Source organism: Cucurbita maxima, unplaced genomic scaffold, assembly GCF_002738345.1.
Source record: "Cucurbita maxima cultivar Rimu unplaced genomic scaffold, Cmax_1.0 Cma_Scf00013, whole genome shotgun sequence".
Lineage (NCBI taxonomy): Eukaryota > Viridiplantae > Streptophyta > Magnoliopsida > Cucurbitales > Cucurbitaceae > Cucurbita > Cucurbita maxima.
The window spans coordinates 3,478,770-3,505,943 of record NW_019272029.1 but is presented as its reverse complement, the minus strand read 5'-3'; the positions used below and the strand labels follow the sequence as shown (position 1 = coordinate 3,505,943).

The following is a 27,174-nucleotide window of genomic DNA, read 5'->3' as shown; positions in this document are numbered from 1 at the left end:
ACGTTATCTACTCTCGTGGCTTAAAATTTTTAGTGGACTTCACTTCCCTATTAAATACGATAGAAATATGTCGATAAAAACATACTACATTGGTTGGAGAGAGAAACGAGACATTCTTATAACGGTATGGATACATCTCTTAAGCAGACCCATTTTAAAATCTTGGGGGAAAGCCCTTGAACCAAAAATCCAAAATATGACAATATTTGCTAACATGAGCTTGAACGGTTACAAATGATATCATGACTAATCATCGTCATGGTGCACTAGTTGGAGTAGGGCTAGACCCTCTCCACAATGGACATGTTTTAAAATCTTGAGGGGAATCGTGGAAGAAAAAACCCAAAGAGAACAATATCTATTTGTGGTGGGCTTGGGCTATTACAAAAGGTATCAAAACTAGTCACCAGACGCATTGATTATAGCAAGATTATACCCTCTTCATAGATGCATTTTAATATCTTGAGGGAAACCCTAAAACGAAAAACACAAAGATAACAATATCCACTAGCAATGAACTTGAACAATTACTATTATGATAAAAGAATATATGTGTTAATTAATTAATTTTTTTATTTATGCATTGGGTTTCTATTGCATTTAATACGTGCTTATTCTGCGTATATATATATATATATATATATATATATATTAATATTTATTGATCGTAAATATTCATATCGTACCGACTATTTTATTATGAATACCTCTACTGATTATACGAGAGAAGTTCTAATAGCTTAAACATATCACAAATCGAATAACATGACTTCAAAGATCAAACGAGGTACGTAGATTTGAACCTTCAACTTTAAGAGAAATACTGCTATGTTCAACTTAGTTAAGTGGAGGATTAGAGTAATGAAAAATATTAAAATTGATTTAAGCACGTGATTAAGCTCCCACGTATTGGGATAATCCTCTTAACTACGTTGGTCAACTTTTGGTTGTCATTAATTGAATCTTAATTGTTAATTGAGGTGCTAATTATATTTAAATCCACGCGGCTTCAACATTTTTTTTTATTTTTTTAATCAAAGCAGCGCTAATTGAAATTTAAATAAATAAATTATTATTATTTTTAATGGTTGGAATGCATACGCACGTGGCAGAGTCTTGTTAGTTGAAAACCAGGGCGCTGTTCTATTTGGAAGCCGTCGCACGTGAACTCCAAAAACGATGGGTCATTGCGCGTCTGCCACCGGTCAAGCCAGTTCAACACTTTTTTTTTTTTTTTACCAAATTAATAATTTAAGTAGTTTGTCCTTTTTCAAATCTCGGGGTCCTTGGAGAAGAAAGGAAAAAGAATTTTCCGTCCCACTTTTTGCTCTCGGGAAAGGAAGATTAAGAAAATTCCATTGATTGGAGCTGACCTAACAATAAGATCAAGCCATGTTTTTCCTTCGTTTCACTCTCGAAAGTGGTGTGGCACAAAGCTCTATAGGAAAAAGAGAGGTTTTCGAGTATGAGGAAAAAAACATTCATTTAAATCCATCATTTTGTCTAAAAAATATTCATAAATTTTTAAAATTTTTAATATATCCTTATTTTTTTTTTTAAAAATATAATAAATATTTTTATTATTAATTTGGAGGTAAGCAAGCACTTTATTTGATAAATTATTAAACTTCTATTTTAAAAATACTTAAAAGTTTTAAAAAGTTTTAATGATACTCTTCATTTAAAAAAAAAAATAAAATAAAATAATCTTAACATTCTTTATTTTTATAAAAAAAGTTAAAAAAAAATTATTGTCCAAAATTTGTAAGGTTGATTTAGAAAGTAAATAAGTATTTTTTTTAATCGAACTTTAATAGAAAAGATATTTAAAAAAATTTATTTTATAAAAAAAGTTAATTTTTTATTATTTTTTTTAAGGGTATTAATAAAACATTTGGAATTTAAAGGTTAATAAAAAATAAAAAGAGAATAGAAAGTGAAATTAAAATTGTTTGTTTTTTCTACATTTTTTTAAATAAAAAGAATATATTATTGTAATCTTTATAATTTAATTAAATCAGCTCAATATACTAATTAAATTTTAAAACTATAAGAATAAAATTAAAATTTAAAATTTTAAACATATTGAGCATTAAATGGGCATCAAAATGGGGGAGAATATGCCATTAATTGGTGATTTTAGACGCATCTCATATTCCTTGTACTATAATTTTTATTCAATTATTCTCTATTTATATTATTCTAAATTACTTTTTCTAGATATATCTTTTTAATGTTATATTCTCTCATCTTTTTCTCATTAAAAAAAATAAAAAAAAAATCCCATTCTTTTTCAAATGCTTAAATTATAAGACAAGTTGAAAAATGAATAATAATAATAATAATTCTACTTCTACACGCTTCTTTATTTTCATGTGTGAATTATGTGATAAAATAAATAATTATATTATTTATTTTGGTCAATAAATTTTTTTATAAAACTATTAAAAATAAAATAATAACAATTATTTAATTATTCAACCGTTAAAACATCGGTTGATGCCACTCACTTCTTTATAGACGGCACTCACAGATCGAACTTAACTATCACATGTAAGACTTAAGTATGTAAATTTTCATGCGCTCAAAACTGTGGTAGAGAAGAAGATGGCTTTGAGGCTACCCAAAATCACACTTGAACGGACTATGTGGAAGTTGCCTAGTCTCCAAACAAACAAAATTGTCGTTTCTGGCTCAAACCAATTTTTGTGTTGAGCGATCAATGTAACGGGTGCATGTAGATTTATGTGGTCCGATCACTCCACCGTCGATTGCTAATAATAAGTACTTTTTCTTATTTATTGACACGTTCAATTTGGGTATACATGCTCGGAGAAAAGATGAAAGACATTATATGTGTTCAAGAAATTCAAAATACTAGTTGAAAATGGGTCCGATCACAAACAGAAAACCTTGTGCACTGATTGAGGTGACGAGTTCTTATCTTATAACTTCTCAAAATTTTGCAAAGAGAAAGATGTCGAGCGTTAACAAATCAAACACGATACTAGTAAATTCTACATGTTATTGTATTTTGAGAGGAATTTATGAAAATCGAGTCTCCACGTTTTTTATTTTTTCATTTTTAAATAAAATATTAATTTCACATAATGTTTTAATTAATAATTTCTATTAAAAAAATAAAAGATATCATAATATTTCATAAACAAATATAATATTTAAGATAATTTCTAAAATCACAAATTTTAATATTACTTATTTTCTTTTTTAAATGAAGAAATATATATATATAATAAATTATTTTTGTGTTATTAACTTCGATTATATATGTTTATATTTATATAAATCTCGTCTTTTAATTCTATAATTAATGAAAAGAATTTTATCCCCTCTATAATTATTTATTTGAATAATTATGATTTGTATCTCAATTTACCGTTAAACATTTAATTAAGATTTGTATCTCAATTCAATATATATTTTTGTTAAATATTTGTTTGAGAATAAATAATAAACAAATAATTATAAAATTAAATAAAAATAGATAAATATATATATATATAATTTATAAAACAATGTGTCAGCCCATGGGCTTCAACCTGTCATCTGGTATTTTCTGATCAATCGAAAATGGGCCGGTCCATTGTGGAATGGCATGGGTCTTTGTGGGCCGTTCTATTAATTTTGGGCCGTATATGGGCTTAAATAAATCTAGCCCATTTGAATTTTCTAATACAAGAATGGCAGGGTTGGTGACCTTGAAATAAGAAAACAAATATAATATCAATTTATAATTAATATAAAACAATGATAATATTATTTATTATTTTCTACTCTGTGAACGCGACTGCCTTTTGTCTTACTAGTATAGTAATTTACAATTTTCTCCAAATAATTTAGAAAATTAAATACAGGAAACTTTGGGCATTCATGTCATTTCACACCCTAAAAATTAGGTTGCTCAATATATGTTTTTTTGTTTTGTTTTTGTAATCAGCATAATTCAATTAATCAAATATATAAATCTTATAGTAACATTTTAATAAATTTATATATATTTTTTCATTTATATTGTTATGTACCAAAAAAAAAAATTTAATTCTTAAATAAATATGCAAAATTAGGTAAATTTTAAAATCGTTAGCTGGTTAAAAGACGCTGTATCTTTGACTAAAAGTGAATGGGTTGGATCTTCACCCTTACATATAAAAAGACGTAGGATTTGTGTATTATTGGTATAAATTTTGATGAAAATATCGATTAAAAAAACAAATATTTAAATTAAAAATTATATATTTCGCGAGGTCTAAACAATTAAAAAAATTGAATTATTAACATTATTAAATATTTATATTTATATTTTAGGGGTATTTTGATAGATAAATTTAATTTATTACAAAAATTAACTTGAATTAGGAGGAGATGTTTGAGGAATGTAACGCTCCAAGGAGATTGATGCCCCTTTGTTTGACGTTGATCTTCAATCATTACGAACTGGAAGGGCTGATTGGGATACACTTCTGTGACGCTGATGAAAATTATAAGGAGAATTATAAGCTAAAATTTATGAGAAAAAACGGCCATTATTGATCCACAGGGAACAAGGAAGAGCGAGTGTTGGTGACTTGGTGTGTATATGTTTTTGGGGTTTGTAACTTTATGAATCTGTGAGCTTTTTTTTTCATTATTTTTCCTTCTCGTCTTTGGACGGTTTGCTGAGCTTTTAATCCCGTTTTTATCCTTCTAGAGAGAGAGAGAGAGAGAGAGAGAGAGAGAGAGAGAGAGAGAGAGAGCGAGAGACAGAGAGACAGAGAGAAAAGTTGTGGGAGGCGCAGGGGAATTGGGCTTTTTTTCCCAGTTCGCGATGGTTTTTGATTGGAATCTATAGCAACAATTAGATTTGCCCTTTTTGTTTTGTCTTATTTTGTTGGTTTTTCGAATTTGTTTTTCTGGGTTTCGGAAATCGTTTGACGGGGTTTCCAAGCTGTGGTTTTTGTAAACCCAGACAGGGATCTTCGATGCATTGATTGGATTTGGTGGATTTGGATTTTTCCTATCTGGGGTTGCTTCGATTTGTGTTTTTGTTGGTGAAATGAATGGTGGTAATGAGGTCATTGCAGCTCCGGCCGCCCCGCCACAGCCGCTGGACTGGAAATTCTCTCAGGTCTTTGGGGAGCGTACAGCCGGTGAAGAAGTTCAGGAAGGTACTATTCACTTTATACTCTAATTTCCAATGTTTTTTTTCTTTTTTTCTTTTCATCTGGGGTTTCTCGATCCAATTCAAATTTAGTAAATCCATTGCATTTAGGGTTTTTTTCAGGCCTCCGATCTGTTTCAGATTGTAAGTTGTTCTTTTAATTTGGTATTCCTGTTGCGGATCTCTATTTCGTTTCTTCCTGGACCTGTGAGTTTATCTGTGGTTTGATGTTTATTTGCTGGGAATTTTTGTTTTTGTTCTGTAATGAGAGGGAGTTGAGTCTGATAGTTGAGATGCCTGTAAGGCTGTGCAGCATTGTTCCTTGTGTTTATAGGATTAGTAAGAAGCTTCTAACCTAAGCCCGGTGGGTGAGTTGTGGAATCGCTTCTGGTTTCTGGGCTGAATTTACTGCATGCACTTTCTAGCCTTATGATTTTCCTCTTTTTGATAGTAAGTGAATGCAAAGAGCATTGCTTAACTGTGTGGAGTAACTCCTTGATCCCCTTTTCGAACCATCGTTGAGAATCGGATAATTTTAGCGTAAACGGTCTAGCTTTCTGGTCACAAGGAAGCCTGACAAAGGCCTGACAAAGGCTTGGTTCCTGTTTTTTCTGGATATTCCTCCAATAGGTAGAATCTTGAGTCGTGGTTTGCTAGCTTTGAAGCTTGGTTTGGCTTGTTACATTGCTGATGTGAAACTAGAATGCGAGTAATATGACATACAAGTGTATTGAATTTCCTTTGATGAACCAACAACTGTCACCCTGCAGCCATTCAGCAGCTTGCAGTTTCTATGCTCACAGTCCACTTTTGGAACATGGTGTTGTATGCATATTTAAAGCTAAAATGGTATTTAGCCTTTCTTTATAATTGTTTATACTTCTGCCTCTCTTAGCTGTTGTGTTAGTAGGACTGAAAGTCTTATTTTCCAAACCTCTCGTCTACGTCTCTCTCGTTTTACGTTCATCATTATCTGTGGAAGATGCTTCTTGGGCAGTCTTCAAGCTTCCATTGTCTTTTGCAGCCCAACTGTTGCTTGTCTCATTGTTTCGCTTTCTTTCCTTTTCATAGCTATAGCATTCCTTGAGATAATGATCCCTGTTGCAGGCCCTCACCCTGCTATATGAAGGTAGTGGTGAATTATCAGGCTTGTTAAAAATCTTGTTCATCTTCTGTGTTTTCATTCGAATTCTTGGCTTTTAAATCGAACATTCAAGTTATTATGATGGTGGGTATTTCGCATCAACTCAAACTATCTGTATCCGTTCATCTCTGCAATGGTTTTTGGCTGCTTGGATGTACAATATTTTACAATGTAGAGTTAGATGTAGTAGCTCTCGTGTTTTAATTCTTTTTCATCTTAACCAAGTTTGTTTAGTCAGTTTAAAAGCAACTAGTTGATGCATGCAATTTTCATGGTTCGGTTATCTTCGTTCCTCGATGTTTGAATTTCTGAAGCTTTATATTCACCTCCTTTTTGGCAGTCGATATCATTTCAGCAATTGAATTTGATAAAAGTGGGGATCATCTTGCTACTGGTGACCGTGGTGGCCGGGTGGTACTCTTTGAGAGGACAGATACCAAAGATGTTTGTCTCTTGGAATCATGGTTGCATTGTTATTCCCCCTCCCCGTCTCTCATGTTCTTTCGCATTTATCTATTTATTTTTGATTTAACGTGTAGCATGGTGCATCAAGAAGGGATTTAGAGAGGATGGATAATGCAATTAGTAGGCATCCCGAGTTTCGTTATAAGACAGAATTTCAGAGTCATGAGCCTGAGGTATTCTCTCCACCATTAGTTTTGTGATTGTTACTTAGATACATTATATGAACGGATTCTATTACATTTATATTTATGTTTCTTTTGCATTGCTTTTATCAGTTTGACTACCTGAAGAGTTTGGAAATTGAGGAAAAAATTAACAAAATCAGATGGTGCCAGCCAGCTAATGGTGCCTTATTTCTCTTATCTACTAATGATAAAACAATCAAGTATTGGAAGGTAGGATACTGCTTATGTTTGACGTTATTGTATCACGTGGGAACACAGATTCGATACTCGATTAAATGTTTTAGCAATTATATCCAATATCTTGGCAGCATATTTCTGGAGGTTATTCAGTGTTATCGTAAGATTACTTATTCTGTAAGGTTGCATAAATTTTTGAAGTGGTGAAATTTAAAGCTTCATTTTTTTATAGTTCGGTAAATTATTGTAGATACCAGCAGAAGACGATATCAGATTATCATGTCTGCCCGTTTCAAAATTTGACTTTAGTGCATGAAGACATTCTCTTGAGTTCATCAATAATGAAAATTTAGATTATTTTTAAACTAGTCGAAAGCCCTTTATCTTCCCCCACTCGTCCCACCAAACACGCACTCATGGAAAATTAACCATTTCACTTATATTTGTCCTTTTGTAACCTTTTTACCCATTTTGTCTATTTACTTCTTACTTTTGCTTCTGAGTGTTGATCAGGTGCAAGAAAAGAAGGTCAAAAAGGTTTCCACCATGAATGTGGATCCTTCTAAACCTGTTGGAAATGGAAGCAATGCTAGCTCGAGCAACTCAAGTAGCTCTGGACCATATCTTGCAAATGGAGGATCCCCAGACCGATATCCGAGTAATGACCCTTCATTTCCAGCAAGGGGCATACAATCGCTGCGCTTACCAGTGGTATGCCCTTACTCTCGTGTATTTATGTTCTTTCAAATTACTTTTAGTTTCATTCCATTCATGACAGTGCTATTCATTTTAGTAGTTTGGGCATACATTTACTCATTATCGATTATTTTTTAATAAGGTCTTGTTCGATGACATTTTTTTATTTTCCTTAAAAGTACATCTCTATGATGACAATTGTTGTAAATTGTCTGCTCTCTTCTCTTCTTATAGCCACTCTTCCCTTTTAACAAAGTGGGATAGCCTTTTGTAATCGTCATGAATTTCACACATCCGTGAAGTTGTCTCTTATCAATTACTTTACTAGTTTTTATAATCAAGAGTAGATATTCTGTAGCTTTTTTTTTCCAGTTATTTAAATTTGGCGAGGCATATAGAAGTAATTTACAAATGGAGAAAAATGTTAGGAAATAAACATGCATTTTAGAAACAGAAACAAAAAAACGAAAGGCCTAATTTATTTTTTTTGCTCGAGTTCTTAAGTCACTAGTTTTGCAGGTAACTACCCACGAGACTAACCTGGTTGCAAGATGTCGAAGAGTGTATGGCCATGCTCATGATTATCACATCAACTCCATCTCCAATAATAGGTTTGGTGTCTTTCACTCGAATCCAATTTTTCTCATAAGTATGTTCTGTTATACTTCTTCGGTAACCTTGGCACTAAGAATCATGCTAAATTGTATCAGCATGTTGGTATTTGATTTTATTTATGCCTTGTATTTAGCACACAAGTATTTGCTCTTATTATAGGGGTATAATTTTTCGTGTAAACAAGAGAATAACTTTTCAAAGATTTATAAAAAAGAAAAGAGTTCGAAAGTACATACTTCCAAAATGGGAAGGAAAAGTATAACGGTAAAAGATTACAAGAACCTGAAAAGAAACAAAACAAAACAAACCAAACAAAATTCGGGAACATGGCTAGTAGATAAAAGTAACAAGAAATTGGCTTTCAAACAAAAGCTGAAACTTTAATGGAAAGCTCCTCAAATCACGGAAGAAAACGGAAACTACACAAACCAGCTTGAAACATCAAGTCAGGAAAGGAAGAAGAAAACAACCAACCAAAATCCCTATCAACACCAAACTCAACTCCGAAGAAAACCCCAAGCAGAAACTTCACCCAATAACTGAAAACCAATGGAAGAAAAATTTCTTTCTCATCTATTGTGATAGGTGAATTAAGCTCTTCTTTATGAAAAGTAGAACAAAAAAGTTTCTTCAAAATCTTCATCATCAAAAGCTTCATCGGATACCTTTTCATACCCATTAACAATTGGAAAATTGAACTCCAAATCATCACCACTAAGACTTAACAGAATCCTTATCTGACTCCGCATCTTCCTCCAAAAAAATCTGACCTTTTGATGATCCCATTTATTGGTGTTAATATAATCCTTAGAAAGAGTGTTGTTAATAAAAGATATTGTGGACTAAAAGTTTTGTTAAAGTGGTATAGTTACATCGAACCGTTTTGTAAAACTTTGCACCATTCACAGGATAAAGTTCTAACAACATCCCACAGGTCCCTGAAATTTCTCAGTTGTAATCTCCAAATCCCTCCTGGTGGCATTTTCCATGAAGTAAAACGTACAGATGGCTAGACAATGTATGAAGGGAAAAAATCTTCAAAGCTTCCAGGGAACGAGAGCTGTAACTTATCAGCATCCTCAACATTATTCTCTACAAATTATGGAATAATTTCTTTTCTGTACCTTATCATGAGGAGTCTATCCTGTATCTTATCATGGGTATTAAGACTCTTAATGAGGAGTTGAAAAAGCTTCTACCTACTTTAGCCCTTTGGCCTTAAACCACCTATTTAAATAATGAAATAGGATCAAATTATTGAATTAAGATTGACAGGAAACTGCCTAAATTTGTCTAGCCACCAATTCCTGGAATTTTGGGCACTGAAAGGCCTATAACTTTTACCAAACTCAAAAAGAGGGAGCCATTCATCCACCTCTATGATTACTTCCAAAGTTGAACATTTTTTCTTTAGATCTACCTCCCAGTAGTCTTGGTTTTTCTTTCCTTGCTTTCAAGTACAGTATAAAGTCTTGACCGCAATAGGCAAATATGAGAATTACTAAATGAACCCTCCCAAGAAATGTGTTAGACCTGCCGAACTATTACCTTTCTACAATTAGCTATCTAGCACTTGGCAATGAAATGCCAAGGATTGTTATAAACAACAGTAACATGCAGAGATGGGGCTTCTTTGTTGAACCAATAACAAACTTCGCATTTTGAAGTATTCGTTGTGTGTGCTCAAATATTATTGTGATTAAAGAGGCTCAAGACATAGATTAATTATATTATGATAGAGATGAAAAATATAGTCATAATGCAGAGAGTTGAAGTTGGAATCTCTTATTTTGATACCACATTAAATTTCCCCAACTCTCATTAGCTTAAACTATATATATAAGTTAATGAATCATTCAATTTCAAATAATGCATGATGGCAGCACTTATATTCTAACCCTTGAATTGTAAACGGAAATATACACTGGCAATATTTCATTTTGGTTAGATTTTTTCTTACCTTAGTAGTGTAAGCTGGTTTTCTGTCAAAATTTTCTTCATATCTTCGTTTGTCCATATTTATGTGTGTGTATCGTACATGTACAGAGTCATGAAATTCAATATCTTTGTGCTCAAACTCACATGACCATGTATGTATGTGTTTATTGTTTTAATGTTTTTAGTGATGGAAGTCTTACTACTGCAAACTAGGTTCATTAAATAAAAAGAAAATCAGAAGTTCATTTTATGATTTATTTGCAGAAATATGCTCTCCATTTTCGGTGTCTTGTTTTTTCGCATGGTTTTAGTAACCAATTATGTTCTCTTGTCTTGTGTTTATAGTGATGGAGAAACTTTTATATCAGCTGATGATCTGCGGATAAATCTTTGGAACTTGGAAATTAGCAGTCAAAGTTTCAACATTGTTGATGTCAAGCCTGCTAACATGGAGGATCTGACTGGTAAGGTGTTGAATTCTGGTCAGTAGGGTTTGACATTCCTTCTGGTGGCTGATATTAGAGTAACAGAATTTAAAATATTAAGTTAATACTTTTCTCTATTAATGAAAGTAATGGAAACGGGATGGGTCCTATAGACTCTCACAAACTAACTCTGTATGATTATTTACTAACATCCTCAGAATCAGGCTTTTGTTTTAAATATCTTCATCTTATTCATTACCAGACTACCACTAAACATGAAATATATACAAAGTTCGTGGGCTAGTGGAGAAGATTTAGCACACTTGTCATCAGAAAGAGGCCAGGAGTCCTGGCCTCCTATGACAGGCGTTTTTGGTTCTCATGGGATAAAAGGAAAAAAATGAAGGGAGAAAGAAAAGTAAGGGTCAAGCCATTACAAATTTATTTAAGCCAGCCTACGTTCAACTTTTGTATATTCCTATTGATATGTTCTTTTTCCCTGACTTTGGGCTTCTGCGGAGTGTAACTTGTATAATCATGCATTCATTCCCAGCATTTTTTTTTCTCTTTTCTCTTTTCTTTCTTTCAACTTCTGTTTTTAGTTTTATAATTTTAAACTTTGGATTCTAAATTTCCCTTGTGCTTCTGTAGAGGTGATAACGTCTGCAGAGTTTCATCCTACTCATTGCAATATGTTAGCATACAGCAGTTCAAAAGGATCCATCCGCCTAATTGATTTGCGGCAGTCGGCATTATGTGATTCTCATGCCAAATTGTAAGTGCTTCTGGTTTTTCTTTATATCCTTCATATTGAAAAGTACCCTGTGGACCTGAGAACTCATTAGAAATTTCAATTGGGTGCAGATTTGAGGAGCAGGAAGCACCTGGTTCTAGATCCTTTTTCACTGAGATTATTGCTTCAATCTCTGATATTAAGTTTGGAAAGGAAGGAAGATACATTCTTAGTCGTGATTACATGACTCTCAAGGTTTTCATTTTTCTTCTTGATAGTGATATGCGCCAACTATGTTGCAATTTTATCATTTAGGTTGATAAAAAAGGGTAGGTAGCTTTTGGCTCATGAATGTACATGTGGGGCTAGTTTATCCTACAAAGCTTTCTTACTTCATGTGCATTTAAAAATTTCCCACAAGACTAGATCTGCAACAATTTTGGAATGGCGTGTCAAGAAAGCATATAGTTAGAAATTTGGAGATATAATCTTATGGAAGATCTATTCGTATAAATTAGATACTCTTTTGATCTGGATGTTGGAGGGGTGGATTCAATTATCACTGTTCTTCTGTTCAGTCTTTTCTATTTTTGCTTCACTATGAGTTGTGGGGTGTTTTTTTCTCTAATGGACGTGTTTGTGTGTGTCTGTGCGAGCCAGTTAAAATTACCCGACTTCTGCGATTGCAAGTGCGACCTCCTCTTTTCCTTTTTATTTTTTTATATTATTATTATTTCAAAATCCCCGCTTTATTGAGGAGTTTGTATATTGGAGAAAGCGTTGTCCCTATTCTCGTTTTTACTAACTGGTCTACTTCAATTGTGATGGACCCAATATCAATAGAAAACTCATTTGGTTAAGGCTCCCCGGCGCCTTACTAATAGTATTTTTCAGGGGAAGACTCCTGTTGTTTTCAACTTTTCTGAGGTAGAGTTAATGCCTGGTAGTGTCACAACTCAAAAGATAGTCGTGCTTAAGTTTTTTTTCTTTAAAACTCATCTCTTGGGCTGCTAGATCTTTATAAATGCCCTCTATAGTATAGTCAGCTTTTCAATTATGTTGGCCTTGTGGACTTATTCTTCATTGTCGTCCTTGATAGCATGTTCATTTCGTTCTATAAAGGTCCTTCAAACCGAGATCACTTGCTTCCTCTTGTTTTTGGTTCAGATTTTGTACCCTTTGCTTCTTTTTTATTGAATTCCATTCTTAGTCTATGCATTATTAAGCAATTTTATATTCACTCTTAGCGAAGTTCTTGAGTGGCTTTTTGCTTGCATATTTTGAAATTTCAATAAAGTCAACAAAGTTTAGATTGTTTGCACTATTTATCTTGTTATGAAGTGAGTTGTTTACTTGTTTGCAGTTGTGGGATATTAATATGGATTCTGGTCCAGTTGCAGCATTTCAGGTTCATGAATATTTAAGACCTAAGGTTGAATCATCTGCCTCTAAACCCAGATTTGAATATTTAATACGCTGCGATCTTTTATCTTGACGGCGTTTTTCTTTGAATATTCATATAGCTCTGTGACCTTTATGAAAATGATTCAATCTTCGATAAGTTCGAGTGTTGTTTGAGTGGAGATGGATTGCGATTAGCTACAGGCTCTTACAGGTAAGCGCTCCTCCGTAGAAAACTCTACATTCCGTTTCTTTTCTGGGACATAAACCATTTTATGCACATTGTTGTTTTCAGTAATTTATTCCGCGTGTTCGGCTGTGTATCGGGAAGTACAGAGGCTACAACTTTAGAAGCTAGCAAAAATCCAATGAGGTAATCTTTTGTGAGTGTGATTTGATCTGATTTACGCGATGCTTATGCAAGGTTCGATTTTGCGTGCAGGCGTCAAGTTCAGACCCCTTCAAGGCCTGCCAGATCTCTAAGCAGTAGTATAACACGAGTTGTAAGACGAGGTTCGTATTTTCTTCGCTTTTCACTTGTTAACAAACCAAATTATGAATTCAAGTTTTGTGGCATACAGTTTATTTTACATTCCCATAGCAGGATCAGAGAGCCCTGGGGTTGATGCAAATGGAAACTCATTTGATTTCACAACAAAGTTACTGCATTTAGCTTGGCACCCAACTGAGAACTCGATCGCCTGCGCTGCTGCTAACAGCTTGTACATGTACTATGCGTAAACGTGGTTTAGCAAGAAACGTATTTGCTCAGTCGACTTTCTCAAGAGTCTCTCTTGGAGAAAGCTATTTTCCCATTTCCTGCCAGCCATTGGATTCGTAAGCTTTGCAAGTACTCGACATCATGACATACGTAGCCCAGAGACTTACCGAACGTGCGTTTGGTATCATTCCCAGATGCAGCAGAGGTGGCTGCCACACAATCCTCCACACAAGGTTTATGTTGATTTATTTGCAGTGGCTGCATCTCATTTTGGTGTTCCTCAACCCCCAACTATTTAGTTTCTTCTTTTTCACTGTTTTTGATTCCGCCGCAGTGTCTTCTTGTGAAAGAGAAGATGCAGAGTTATGTTTCAGATTGTTTTGGGTTGGAGCCATGAAGGAAAAAAAGAATGTGATTGTAGCTCTCCTACAACAAATACTATAAACCAATGTTCAATATTTGCAACAACCGCAACTAGGTTTATTAAGATGACCACCAAAAAGAAAGTGTAGTTTTTATTCTTAATCTTTGTTGGGATTTTACTTTTTATAAACTTGCACCATCATTTTTTCATTGCTTCTTTCTCACTTGTTTGATCCACATTATCTTATTGTATGTCATTTCTTTGATTATGTGCTCCCTTATATGGGTTATTAGCTCATTAAAAGTAGATAGAAGGCAAGAAAAATAGATGAGTACTTCATAATTTCCAAACATAAATGTATGAGGTGGTTCTTCCGTAATACCTGACCTTACGGTCTAGCTGTGGCTAATGTGGTCATTTAATGAATAGCTATTGTCAAGTATATTACTTGTTGTCTAAGTACGGATAGAATAGCTCATTGTATAGGGTTCATAATAGGGCAGGGCATTGGTGAGTCTAAAAGACAACCAAATCGACCCTTCATTAGTCTGGTTGGTTGGTTGCTTGCTTGCTTGTCACATAGGTCGTTTTTGGCTCATCTCCTGTAATATGCAATCCATTTAAATCCATCTCTGATTCAAGAGCGAGCGATCACTATCAATCCTTCTCAATTGTCTCATTCTTAACTCCATGATGGACAAAATTGTCAATATCATAGATTCATAGTCCAAATAATTTAGTGGAAGCTTTTCCAAATTTTTACCAAAAAGAAAACAATCATCTTATTATTTATGCAAATAGAACCACAATCATCTTATTGTTAGTTTTTTATTTATGCAAATAGAATCAGAACCAAAAGCATTTTTTAGAACCAATTATATTAGCTTGGTTGATTCGGTTTTATAACAGCCCCAAACCTACTATTGATAGATATACTGCTTTGACTTGATACAAATAGTATCAACGCCGAATACCGGACGGTGTGCCAACAACGCACTGAGCTACCAAGAGAGAATGGATAGTGAGATCCCATATTGGTTAGAGAGGTAAACATGCCAACAAAGCGCTAAGCTGTCATGTGAGATCCCACGTTAGTTAGAGAGTAAAATGAAATATTATTTATAAGGGTATAAAAACCTCTTTCTAGCAGGCGTGTTTTAAAACTGAGAATATACATAACGAGCTAAAACGGACAAAATCTAATCTAGGCCGTTAAGGTTTAGTTTAGTGTTATGTGCACCAAAAGATTTAGAAAAGAAAAACACCACAAGCTAAGCAAAACTACTTGGTTTCCCTGTTCATAAATAAAGCGGGAAAAATCTAATTGCATAATTGCAGTGTTCCAAACAGATAGAAAGTGAGGTGGTAAATCAAACAGTGCCAATGATCCACACATTTAAACATAACGTATTTGCTTCTAAAAAATATCTAACCAGACCAGTTTGCTTTCAAGTTGCCAAGCTGATACAGAGCATCGAGCCAACCATGGAAGCTCTCGCCATTAAATATGAATGTAATTGATATCACATAGGGACAACACGAGCCTTGTACATGCAAATATATGCCATATGCCAGTCACCTGAAATAAACGATAACCAGAACAAGACGTTATCTAGCAGTCCGTGATGAATCCATTTCTAATGAGTTGCTAAAATAGCCCAGGAAGCCTTACCTCCACCAGATAGCTTTAAGATGTCTTCGTCTCTCTGTACAATGGGGTTATCATCATCATATTCAATCCACTTCCCTGTAGCCAATTGAAAACCGTTCATGATCGTTCGTATTCGGAGCGAGCTAATATGTAGTAATTAATGAAAATGACTACTCAATCTAAAAGACGAACCGCTTTCTTGCTTGACCCAGGCAACATAGTGTCCTGAATCTGCACTCCTTCCCTTGTGGGTCAACACAGCTACCAAATCATAAATTCCAGTCATTTGTGTTTCCTTGTCAGAAGGGGCATCTGAGATAGATAATCATCAAAAAGTGATCGTCAAAGAACGTACGAACTAAGAACGTAAGAACCGATTGAACACAAAGTGAAATTTCCACTTTTCGGAAAAGGGTACCTTCTTGAGGTGTCACACTTGATTGTGCATCATTCCCAGTAGATGTTCCCTACATAGTTCAGGATTTGGAAGTCAAAAGAAAGTCCAAATATAATTATCAAAGGTTGCCAATGGAGTTTTAACTCACTTCTGCATCAGACATCTTTACATCCTTGTCCGCTGAATCCGAAGTCTTCTCTTTTGGTTTCAGACCGAGTTTTTTGCCTTCCTCGTTCCTTAAAAGCTATATTTCAATAAACGAAAACTCGTAAGATCATCGACTATAAACTATCAATAAGTTTCTTCCTCAAAGACCATAGGTCAGAAACTATACCAGTCTAGGAGCTTCCAATTGTTTGCGAAGATCATCCGAACATAAATCGAACACATCCAACTCCAAAGGATAATCCACTTTCTGAAATGAAAGTTGAGCTAAAAAATTATGGAATATTGTACGGAAATTTAAACTAAAGTAAAAAATTTAGTGGCATTACCCTCAAAATTTTGGCTTTCTGATTCGACTCTCTCTTCCAGAAAAAGCGGACAAATTGAATTGTCAAGTACCTTGAAATTAGAGCATAAATTTACATTACATTGAGAGCAAAATTTCCTATACGCTAATATAAAATTAGACCTGGTAGATTTCCCACCGGAAAGATGTGTAGCAAGCAAAGCAGAACTAAATAGAACTTTAAACTTAAAAAGATTATGATTACCTTGGGAGGCTATTTATACGAGATTCCTTCAAGAAAATTGCACTGCGCCCCAGCGAAGGAGACACTTTATCTATTTCTGATTTTAAACCCTGCACCATTTCGAAGCAAAAACAATTCTCAGGAGGAAGATTTCTAAGAGTGACAGTACTTTTGATAAAAGAATATGAAATAACAAAAATATAATCATTATTTGCTAAGAAAAATCTTAGAGACAAGTAAGAACTTCAGACTGCACTCAGGGCAAAACATTGAAATACCAGATTTCAAAGTCGACGCCAACTGCTCACTCAACTTATAGGTTCCTTTTCTTTATCGATGATATGAAATTACGAAAGTGGGGATCAACCCCTATCCGAAGGAATCGCTAAAGAACACTGTCCTTGGGCTACAACAGTAATAGGCTATAGCTACGAAATTAGGGGAGAATATATAAAAAGTAAGTGCCAAAAAGATGAGTAATTATGAAACGGGAAAAAATGAATGGGTACTCGTAAACATTAGGGGTTATATCACTTAAAATCCTAAACTAAGAATTGCATCTATTAAAACTCTAAAATTTCATGAGAGAATTAAGTCGATTCTCCATTGAGATTTTGTTTTAAAACCGTTAATGCATAATCTTCACATATATATAAGATCTCATTTAATACAAGGAGTAGCACAATGTTATAGAGAAATGTTAGAATCAAATGGAGTGGTCATCCTCTCGCCTTCCTTATTGATACAATTATTAGTTAAGCAAGCAAAGAGTGTGGGAGTACTTAACTTATAGGTCTTGAAGAAAGCTATTAATGACCAGCACATACTGCCTACAAAATCTTAAGCAAGCTTGATAAATGGAGAAACTTTTGGTAGATCGACTCTGAGTCAAGAGGTTCTAGTGCCTTGCTGAAGGGGGAAATGGTGGTGAGCTAGGAATTGGGAACCGAAGGCTACAAATTATAGCCTCAGTGGAGAAGTGGTTGGGAATTCCGAAGAAAACCCAAATACGTATGGCACAAAGTAGTTTAGAATGTGGCTCGCAGAAGAGGTGGCAGCAATTCAAGGTGGATACCTTAGGCAGTGACTTTTACAACTATAAACTTTCTAATTAATGCTAACTCGAGAGATTTTTTAAGAACTCTTTTGGTGAGTCTTGCTTTTGATAGAAACTATTGTATTCATTATGGTAGATTTTCACATACCGATGAAAAACATTGTCTTTTCTGAAAAAATAAAGAACTACTGTAGGCAGAAAACCAGATTGAACGATGAAGACTGGTTAATACAGAACCACTAGCTTGGCTTTTAAAAATCATGGAAAGCCTACCCACTAAAAATTATGGGCTTTCAATGTACTTCCAAAAAAAAGCTTATGTAATTGAATAGACAACCTTGTATGAGGTGGTTTTAGTTAAATTATATATTAAGACATTTTAACTATGCATACAAATACACACACACATATATATTATATATATATATATATATATATTGAACTTTCATTGAGAAAAATGAAAGAATGTACAAGGAAAAAAATCCACAAAAGGAGTTTTCAGCTGCAAACAAGAAAGGACTTCAATCCAAAAGAATAAGACCAAACTGAGCTTTTCATACAAGACTGACTATGTAGAAATGGATTTCCCATGAAACTCCAAATCCAGAATTGTGATAATGCTGAAGATACATAACACAGATATCAATCACCATGACAACGCCAATGAAAATAAAACCCCCATAAAATCATTAGAAATAAAACCACAACTATTAAGTGAGAAACAAAAAATAATCCTACATTATATAAATTTTGTTGCCAACACTCAAGTTTATCCATCAGAAATAATGGAAACTATTCAAATTTTATTACTTTTCAGTATATTATAAACATTTTCCCTGTTCACTTTCCACTCAAATCTTGTTCAAGAAAAAAAAAAAACATTTTCACTAATTTTCCCATTGTTTGATCATTTAGTTAATTACTTTTATCAATGAACATTCGGATTCTAAAAAAAAAATTTGCAATAAAAAAACGCCCAAGTAAAGAACAACCAATTATATAAGTGCCTGAAAGTTGGAAAACCGCTAGTAAAAAAACATTTACACTCAACTACGAGCAACTAAACAATTTCCAAATTAACAAGACTTACATGCTTTAATCCTTCAGCCAAATGGTTCACTTCATGTGAAATATGACATTTAAGTGAATAAACTGATTCTGCTTCCGAACTTTCCTCTCCACTTTCTTGACAATGTACTCTAGCACCATAAAATCATCACCATCAGCACATTATACATAATTTCAAGAATACTATATGCAATTTTCTTTTTTCTTTTTTAGGAAAAGAAACAGGAAAGTTAATGACAATGGGAATGGTCATAACGATTTAGGTAGTATCAGGCAAGAACCACCACAAAATTCTAAGGCAATGTTGTGTGTGTGTGTGTGTGTGTGGTGAGGAGATTGTCATGAAATATTGCTTTTGGTACAAGGTAAGCCACAAAACAATATGTGATGACAAACTTGTGCTTCTTGTCAATAATATACTGACTACATGCAGAGGGACATCTTAATACATTTCCACTTGTGATTAAGCAAACATAAGCTCATGAATATTATCAGGTCATTGAACAGGTGCAGAGGAGAATAGGAAAGGTAGATAAATAATGATTAATGTGAACTCCAAAACCACCACTTTATGGAATTTATTTCGATGTATTAAATAGCTAGCAGATGCCTTACCTGCTAACAAGATCAATGCCAAATAGGTCCTTCACAGCATCGGGGTTTTCACTGCAAGTAAAGATGGAAAATTTTTCTTATTAAACTACACAATTCTTCCATGAAAGATGAAACAACAATAAAAGAATGCAAAAACAGAGACCGGATGGTAAACGCATAGAAAAGTTTCTCAGCATGGCGTGAAAATAGCATGTAAACCAATCTAACCATGGTTCAAGAAGTATCGAATTCCAGAGGAATATGGAAGTATAAATTAGAAAAATACGTTTATGCATACATTTTGTGTAGCCGAATGAAATTACAGAAAATCACTAAAACATAAGATGCTATTACCTGGAACCTGCTGACCTAAGGGACTGAGATAGAGTGTATAGAAGTTGTGTCCAACATTCTTCAGCATCCTGTTAAAAATCAAGCTTCAATTAATATATAAATATAAAGATTTCGTAGAACGCAATAAAAAAGTTCAAAATATCAGATACTTGTTGCATGAATGTACTATTCTGCAGCTGGCCAAATTGAGGATATTTTTTCCGCAGCACCTGGAAACATGGGACAATAAACACTTATTTCCTACTCATGCATAAACAACCGTGATGACAAAAATAATTCCAAAAGTCAGTTATTAGGAAATCTAATTCTAAGTTAATTACAACTAAACTCCAATATCTTATGATTATATATAATGAAATAAAATTGAAGAGATGTAAATTTATTTTGTAAAGTGAACATCTGAATCCAACGAAGAACGGAATTTCAATGTTATTATCTGGTGGGTGCATCAACCTTGAGAAGATTGCCAGATTGGCCTAGTAAGTGGCTTAAAAAATTAGTATCATTCAATGAGCAAATATAGATAAAGATAACCATAAAGAAATAGCTCCCCAAGCAAGACCCTTTCAGGGTTGTGTATGAAAGACAGAGCAAGAACACTTTGGAATCAAACTTCCAGAGCAGTTTTGCAGCTCCTTAGGAAGGGAAGAAATGATTGACTCTTCAAGGATAAGTTGAATTCTAATGAAAATGGACTGGCCTTTAGGTTGTTTTTACCCTTTTGGTTTTTAGTAGTTTTCTCATTTCTTATACTAAAAAAACAACATAATTACAGATAAATGACCATTGAAAGAAATAGGCATACTATTTTGACACCCCAACATATGAAAGGAAAAAAATGCTTAAACCGACAAATTTTGAAATTTGTTATGAAAGCCACTAACCATCCAGAACTGCATAGGTGCCACTGCCTTGACACTTTTATCAAGCTCGCTGAATAAATCCCGGGTAGCAACAGTTAACATGTGTGAAGTTTGATCAACATCACTACGCCCAGCATTAGAGTACCTAATCCAAGCCAACAATTATATTTTTTGCTGCAGGAAGATTCATGAAGAAAGCAGGTGGAAGAACTCACTTAATCAAAGCTGACTTAAGCTCAGGAACAGAATGCAAACACTGTAAAGTTGAATTCATGTAGCATGTGTTTCCCAAATTAAACAAACCAGCACTGTGGCCCTGAAACAACAAAATTTTGGATGAAAATCATGAATCATAAGAAACATTTCAGCATCGAAATGTCAAATAAAACAAAGAACTATTCTATACAAACAGAAAATTAGTTCAGAAGAATATGAAGAAACAAGAGGAATATATACAGAAAAATCAGAATGAAAAGATGAACAAATTAGAAATATTTTTGCATAAGTGGCATACTATGCCTAAGGCTTGCGAGCTATGGTATGGGGTAGAGGCAACCTCATCTATATTTGATTAAGATGAGTTTTATCTGAGACCCTGGATAGCACAAGCTTTTTGTGGATACCTTAGTGCATCGTTTGTAAGATTGGCACACTCTACTGTGGTTGTGAGCAAGCACCCAATGTTACCCTTGAAGCCATAAACCACAGGCCTCACTACTTTTTTTCTTAGTTTCTTATGGTAGTCATTTGATGCTGGGAAAATACACGCTGGGAGAACTTAGGACCATTTTTTCTCGGTTATGTTTCCTTGTTTACACTTTTAAAATGCAAGAGGACTTGAACCGTGACTTAACAGGAAGCATAAAACCTCCCTATCCACTATGTTCACAGTTGTAATTGTTTTCCTCATTTACACAATTTTACCTACGCAAAATTTGTTTCTATTGTCTTCCTTACCATGCTGGATGAAGAAGAAATAGAGTTCTATACAGTGGTTTCATTATAGGTTCCTTATTCTGCCAATATTCATAATACTCATTATGTCTTGTTACAATTGAAGGCTTTACTTTAGGAGTTCTGTTCAATTCTTTTGTGTGATTTATAGAGTTCATTTATTCCTCGAGCTCTTAGTTCCTTCATACCCATTACTTGCATATATTTAAATCTCATGGTTCCATTATGATGGAAAATTATAAGTAAAATGATAATCAGTGGCAACAGGTCAGGGCGCAATGGTAGATATGAATTATAAGAATGGACCAAAAAATATGATGAATCATGGCATAAGACAAACATGACCTTAGGTAAAAAATAGCATCAAAGGTAAAAGGTGCATACTTAGTACACCATATTAACAGTCCATCTTTGTAAACAAACTTACCTAAAATAATATTTCCAGTTATCCTCTACAATGATCAACCTAATTATAACACTTTCAGATGGAGATATAGCTGTCATTCTATGACAATAATTTTTTTAAAACGAATTTCTAACACTTACAGAACATAAAAAAAACCTTACCACTGCAATAACTTGTTCCTCTTCAGGAAGATCTTCTATAAAGACAGGGCCCTTCTCTGGGGCTTTAACAATCTCATCTGCTGTGCCCATCATCATTAATTTTTGACCCTACAAAAGAATTTGTATGTAAACGGAGGAACAGACGGAACCACAAAAATCTATCAGATTGTTGTATAACAACAGTCATTAGGCTACCTTTTTTACTCCTAAAGTTGACCAATCTGCATCGTCCTGCTCGGTAAGAAAATATAAGGATCAGATGTTACCAATCACTATGGAAAGTCTCGAAAATTCGATCAGAAATAAGAGAGATGTCAATGATATTGTTGGAAAATGAATGGGAATGAAGGTTCAACAACAACAACACTATCATTAAGAAACATAGAGAGATGTTAAGTAACCTTTAGTATACCACCCTTAACCATAATCTTCTGCCTTTCAGGAGGGACTCCTGTGAGTTCAAACAACTGGCCCTTGAAAACATATGGGGGCAGACTGGTGTCGATTTCCAAATCTTGGAACAGCTCTTTTTGCCACTTAACGCTCACTACAAAATACCAATATCCATTTTTCAGAGAAGAAAAGAATTCCAGCAAAAGGGTATGATTAAGATTAAGTTAATATGAATTCTACAGCTTCTAATCTGTTCTTCAGCCAAGCTCAAGTTAACATTTGATTTTTGACAGTTCAAGAAGTTCAAAATCATAATTGCTTTCCATGACATAGGCAACAGAAAAAGCGTATCAATTCGTTTAATCATAACCACGCACTACATCCAGACACCCAGATTAAAAAAAAAAAAAAAAACGCACATCAATAGTTACAATCCTGGGCATTGATACATGCGATGTAAGAGGGATGATCTCAAATAAGAAGCAATGGTGAGGCAATGACAATCAGTAGGAGAACAAACGAATTGACAAAGCCCCTCATGATGGAAATTGAAATTGAAATTGAAATTGAAATTGACCCAGATCATTGGCGCCGAAAGGATCGGCAAATCTGGGGTGGTTGAAGAGAGGGAATGAAAGCAAGTAAAAGAGATGGAAGGAAGGAAGGAAGGAAGAAGTAGAAGAAGAAGTGAAATGTTCGAACCTTTAATCATGATTAGAGGGCTCCGACAGAGGTAGAAGAATGCGCGAAGAGAGGTTGAAGAAGAGTTGTCTTGGAGAGGCGGTAAAGCGGACCTCTGAATTTCTTGCTGATTCAACAAAGTATTTCAATATTTGCCGAACATCTCCCTTTCTTATATATTATAGATAGATAGGTTCACATGTTCTTCTTATCAAACACCTAAATCTACAGATTAGATTTAATTGGTTAAATTAAAATATTAAATCAATTTTGTATCTCACAAATTTTAAAATTTTTAAAAGTATTTAGATGAATAATCTTGTCTATTTATTTTTATAAAAATGAGTTATTCTCTATTTTTTTTTATATATATTTTTAAAATTTTAATTTTAATTTTTTTTAGAGATATAATTATTATTTATCAATATAATTTTCATTCTAATACACAAAAATATATATAATGTTCGATATAATTTATAAAAACTTAAATTTCAATATAACTTTCAATGGGACGAGAATTTCCGTCCCTGTTTAGCTTTAACAATATTTTTGTCCCCGTTTAGCTAACATGGTTAAAGTTTAATAATTTATTAGATTTTTTTTTTTTTTTTTTTTTTTTTTTTTTTTTTTTTTTTTTTTTTTTTTTTTTTTTTTTTTNNNTTTTTTTTTTTTTTTTTTTTTTTTTTTTTTTTTTTTTTTTTTTTTTTTTTTTTTTTTTGTAAGTTTAGATACTAATATACACAAATTTAAACGATAGACTAAATTTATAATTAAAGTTAATTAAAATAATAATAATAATAATATATATATTTTTTTTCAAAAATAGTAAGATACTTACCAACCAATGGGAATCCATAGATATTTTTGAAAAAAAAATAGAGATTTTTTACTTAAAAAAATTTAGAAAGTAAATTGCTACCAATTTTGATCGGTGGTATAAAAAGATACTTACTAAATGCGTTTGTCACAATGGCACTTTTGATGGCAGCGGACTTGCGATCGTGCAACACTCACTTTCCAGCAACAAATGAGTTAAGTTAATTTGTTCTTACGTAGCCTACAGTCAAGCGACGTATGCTCAAGTCTCTATCCCCAGTTAAAAAAAAAAGTTTTAGAAAACGGGGTAGAGAGATTTCGAAAGAGAGAGTTTTGACAGCAAGATTTGAGAGATTGAAATTGGTATTATTTGTGATCTAAACAAAAAATCAACAACAACTTACAACATATAACTATCAGATAGGGGGAAGTTGACAACTAAACAGATTTCAAACATTATAAATACAATACAAGATTCAAGACTTTTTAATGATCTTCTACCGAATATCTGAATCAGATTTCAAATGGGCTATTTGAGTCCGATTTCAAATGAGTATCATAGGTATTCTATTTTATTTGAGTCAGATTTCAAATGAGTATTACAGGTGTTCTATTTTGGCTATGTTATGTTTTGAATAAGAATCTTTCCATAGTAAATTTACAACAAACATATGAAATGGCTACCTCCACTAGCTGTTCTTTCTAACCAAAAATGCAGACTTCCAAGTTCCACGATCATCATTGATATCGTTTGAACACAGCCCAATACAACAAAAAGTTGAATGAACTAAGATTACGAGCCGAATTTGATACCCATTCTTGTGATGAACCACATGAACTGATATATATAACTAAGGCCTTCTGGATGAGTGAGAGGATGACTCTGATTTCTCAGCAAGAAAGTGCTCGAGCATGTCTTCCTCATCATCTGCCATTCAAGCAATGCAAAGGGATGATTATTAACAATCGATACATGACGATTAGATGAATGAGCGGGGAGCGAGTACCTTCGAAATCATCCTCGTCAAAGTCGATATCTTCATCATCTTCTTCATCCAATCCTTCAGTAACTGGGGCTGCACCTTTCTGAGAAGAAAAAGAGAGCATGATATGAAGTTGAATGAAGCAAAAGCTCCCGTTAACCGGAGTTTCAACATCGTATCGACTGTGTAGTAGCATGGAAAAGACAATTGTTCGATATGTCTGTACTAGCAACGACATCAGTGCTTAATAAGAAAAACTACCGTAGAAGCTCTTCCACTCTCAAACCACTGCCTGCCAGTAAGTTTCTTTTCCTTAGGTGCAGAAAGAGCTGATTCCGGCATTATTCTGGAAATAGATCACATTTATTTATCTACAGAGATAACATATCAGACTTCTTTGAAACTAGTAACATATCATACAAATATATTCATCAAATGACATGGTACCAAAGAAGGGAATGTTTAAAGTCCTTGACATTAGCCACCCAGAGACAGACATAAAGATGCACCATCCCGTAAGTCTGAACTTGTAACAGCCCAAGCCTAAGCTCACCGCTAGCAGATATTGTCCTCTTTGGATTTTCCCTTCCGAGCTGCTCCTCAAGGTTTTTAAAACGCGTCTGCTATGGAGAGGTTTCCACACCCTTATAAGAAATGGTTCGTTTCCCTCTCTGACTGATGTGGGATCTTACAATCCACCCCCCTTGGGGGCCAACGTTCTTACTGGTACACCGGCCGGTGACTGGCTTATATACCATTTGTAACAGCATAAGCCCACCGTTAGCAAATATTGTTCTCTTTGGGCTTTCCCTTCCGAGCTTCTCCTCAAGGTTTTTAAAACTCGTCTGCTAGGGAGAGGTTTCCACACCCTTATAAGGAATGCTTCGTTTCCCTCTCTGACTGATGTGGGATCTCACAATCCACCCCCCTTGGGAGCCAACGTCCTCACTGACACACCGCTTGGTGACTGGCTTTGATACCATTTGTAACAGCCTAAGCCCCTCGCTAGCAAATATTGTCCTCTTTGGGCTTTCCTTCAAGGTTTTTAAAATGCGTCTACTAGGGGAGAGTTTTCACACCCTTATAAGGAATGCTTCGTTCCTCTCTCTAACTGACGTGGGATCTCACAATCCACCCCCCATGGGAGCCAACGTTCTCACTAACACACTGCCCGGTGACTGACTTTGATACCATTTGTAACAGCCTAAGCCCACCGTTAGCAAATATTGTCCTCTTTACGCTTTCCCCCAAGGTTTTTAAAATGCGTCTACTAGGGAGAGGTTTCCACACCCTTATAAGGAATGCTTCGTTCCTCCTCTAACCGATGTGGGATCTCACAATCCACCCCCCTTGGGAGCCAATGTCCTCGCTGACACACCGCCCAGTGACTGACTTTGATACCATTTGTAATAGCATAATCCCACCACTAGCAAATATTGTCATCTTTGGGCTTTCCCTTCTGGGCTTCTCCTCAAGGTTTTTAAAACGCGTCTACTAGGGACAGGTTTCTACACCCTAGGAATGCTTGATTCATCTCTCCAACCGATGTGGGATCTCACAATCTACCCCCTTGACAGCACTCGTTCCCTTCTTCAACAATGTGGGACCCCCAATCTACCCCCCTTTAGGGCTCAACGTCCTTGCTGGCACACCGCCTCATGTCCACCCCCCATCGAGGCTCAACCTTTTCGCTAGCACATCGCTCGATGTATAGCTATGATACCATTTGTAACAGCCCAAGCCCACCACTAGCAGATATTGTCCTCTTTGGGCTTTCCCTTCCAGACTTCCCCTCAAAGTTTTTAAAACGCGTGGTTTCCACACCCTTATAATGAATGCTTCATTCTCCTCCATTCTCCTCCCAACCCAAGTCGATGTGGGATCTCACATAACTAGTTCCCAAGTTCCCCACAGAATTCCAAAAGACATCCCATTTTTATTGATCAAAACATCCAACAGAGCTGTTAAAATGTATGTGTTAGTCATTAGCTAATATTTCCAGGTTGGATCAATATGGTCAACGAAGAACATTTTGGTCTAACATCCAGTCTATATATATATATATATTTTTTTTTTTTG

The 27,174-nt window shown here is 34.4% G+C and overlaps 3 protein-coding genes across 13 annotated transcripts in view; 1 reads left to right on the top strand and 2 right to left on the bottom strand.

Moving 5' to 3' along the window:
- Nucleotides 1–4,412: 4,412 nt before the first annotated feature.
- LOC111488614 (serine/threonine protein phosphatase 2A 55 kDa regulatory subunit B beta isoform-like) lies at nucleotides 4,413–14,231 on the top strand. Of its 2 annotated transcripts, none has more exons than XM_023136459.1 (14): nucleotides 4,413–5,165; nucleotides 6,643–6,746; nucleotides 6,842–6,940; nucleotides 7,043–7,162; nucleotides 7,643–7,840; nucleotides 8,345–8,436; nucleotides 10,724–10,842; nucleotides 11,455–11,578; nucleotides 11,668–11,791; nucleotides 12,900–12,968; nucleotides 13,060–13,151; nucleotides 13,233–13,310; nucleotides 13,380–13,450; nucleotides 13,539–14,231. In XM_023136459.1, the coding sequence occupies exons 1-14, from the start codon at nucleotides 5,054–5,056 to the stop codon at nucleotides 13,676–13,678; spliced, it is 1,542 nt and encodes a 513-aa protein (XP_022992227.1). In that variant the 5' UTR covers nucleotides 4,413–5,053; the 3' UTR covers nucleotides 13,679–14,231. The 2 variants fall into 2 exon arrangements, with proteins under 2 accessions (XP_022992227.1, XP_022992228.1); XM_023136460.1 differs by having other exon boundaries at nucleotides 4,415–5,165; nucleotides 13,542–14,231.
- A 1,063-nt stretch (nucleotides 14,232–15,294) lies between these two features.
- Nucleotides 15,295–23,469, bottom strand: LOC111488622 (ubiquitin carboxyl-terminal hydrolase 6-like). Of its 2 annotated transcripts, none has more exons than XM_023136474.1 (18): nucleotides 23,318–23,469; nucleotides 22,624–22,769; nucleotides 22,418–22,453; nucleotides 22,223–22,330; nucleotides 20,917–21,017; nucleotides 20,723–20,846; nucleotides 19,988–20,047; nucleotides 19,839–19,906; nucleotides 19,506–19,556; nucleotides 18,913–19,021; nucleotides 16,787–16,875; nucleotides 16,565–16,634; nucleotides 16,405–16,485; nucleotides 16,219–16,314; nucleotides 16,092–16,140; nucleotides 15,866–15,985; nucleotides 15,695–15,769; nucleotides 15,295–15,601 (listed from the first exon to the last, which is right to left on the bottom strand). In XM_023136474.1, exons 1-18 carry the CDS (start codon nucleotides 23,325–23,327, stop codon nucleotides 15,546–15,548), a joined length of 1,449 nt encoding a protein of 482 aa, XP_022992242.1. In that variant the 5' UTR covers nucleotides 23,328–23,469; the 3' UTR covers nucleotides 15,295–15,545. The 2 variants fall into 2 exon arrangements, with proteins under 2 accessions (XP_022992242.1, XP_022992243.1); XM_023136475.1 differs by lacking the exon at nucleotides 23,318–23,469 and adding an exon at nucleotides 23,035–23,237.
- Nucleotides 23,470–24,732: 1,263 nt separating this feature from the next.
- Nucleotides 24,733–27,174, bottom strand: part of LOC111488696 (RWD domain-containing protein 1-like) — a 10,138-nt gene continuing 7,696 nt past the window's right edge. For all 9 annotated transcript variants that reach the window (XM_023136597.1, XM_023136598.1, XM_023136600.1 and 6 more), the window contains 3 exons: nucleotides 25,357–25,441; nucleotides 25,120–25,198; nucleotides 24,733–25,040 (listed from right to left, as the gene is read on the bottom strand). In XM_023136597.1, the coding sequence (XP_022992365.1) occupies nucleotides 24,964–25,040; nucleotides 25,120–25,198; nucleotides 25,357–25,441 (241 nt within the window). In that variant the 3' untranslated portion in view covers nucleotides 24,733–24,963. The remainder of the gene's footprint in view (nucleotides 25,041–25,119; nucleotides 25,199–25,356; nucleotides 25,442–27,174) is intronic.

Coding starts and splice junctions, on each gene's coding strand:
- LOC111488614 (XM_023136459.1), top strand. CDS start 5,054: ATGAATGGTGGTAATGAGGTCATTGCAGCTCCGGCCGCCCCGCCACAG. Junction 11,579..11,667: donor TGTGATTCTCATGCCAAATT/GTAAGTGCTTCT, acceptor AATTGGGTGCAG/ATTTGAGGAGCAGGAAGCAC. Junction 13,311..13,379: donor GCTAGCAAAAATCCAATGAG/GTAATCTTTTGT, acceptor TTTTGCGTGCAG/GCGTCAAGTTCAGACCCCTT.
- LOC111488622 (XM_023136474.1), bottom strand. Junction 21,018..22,222: donor AGGAACAAGTTATTGCAGTG/GTAAGGTTTTTT, acceptor TTGTTGTTTCAG/GGCCACAGTGCTGGTTTGTT. Junction 15,602..15,694: donor CTTAAAGCTATCTGGTGGAG/GTAAGGCTTCCT, acceptor CGTTTATTTCAG/GTGACTGGCATATGGCATAT.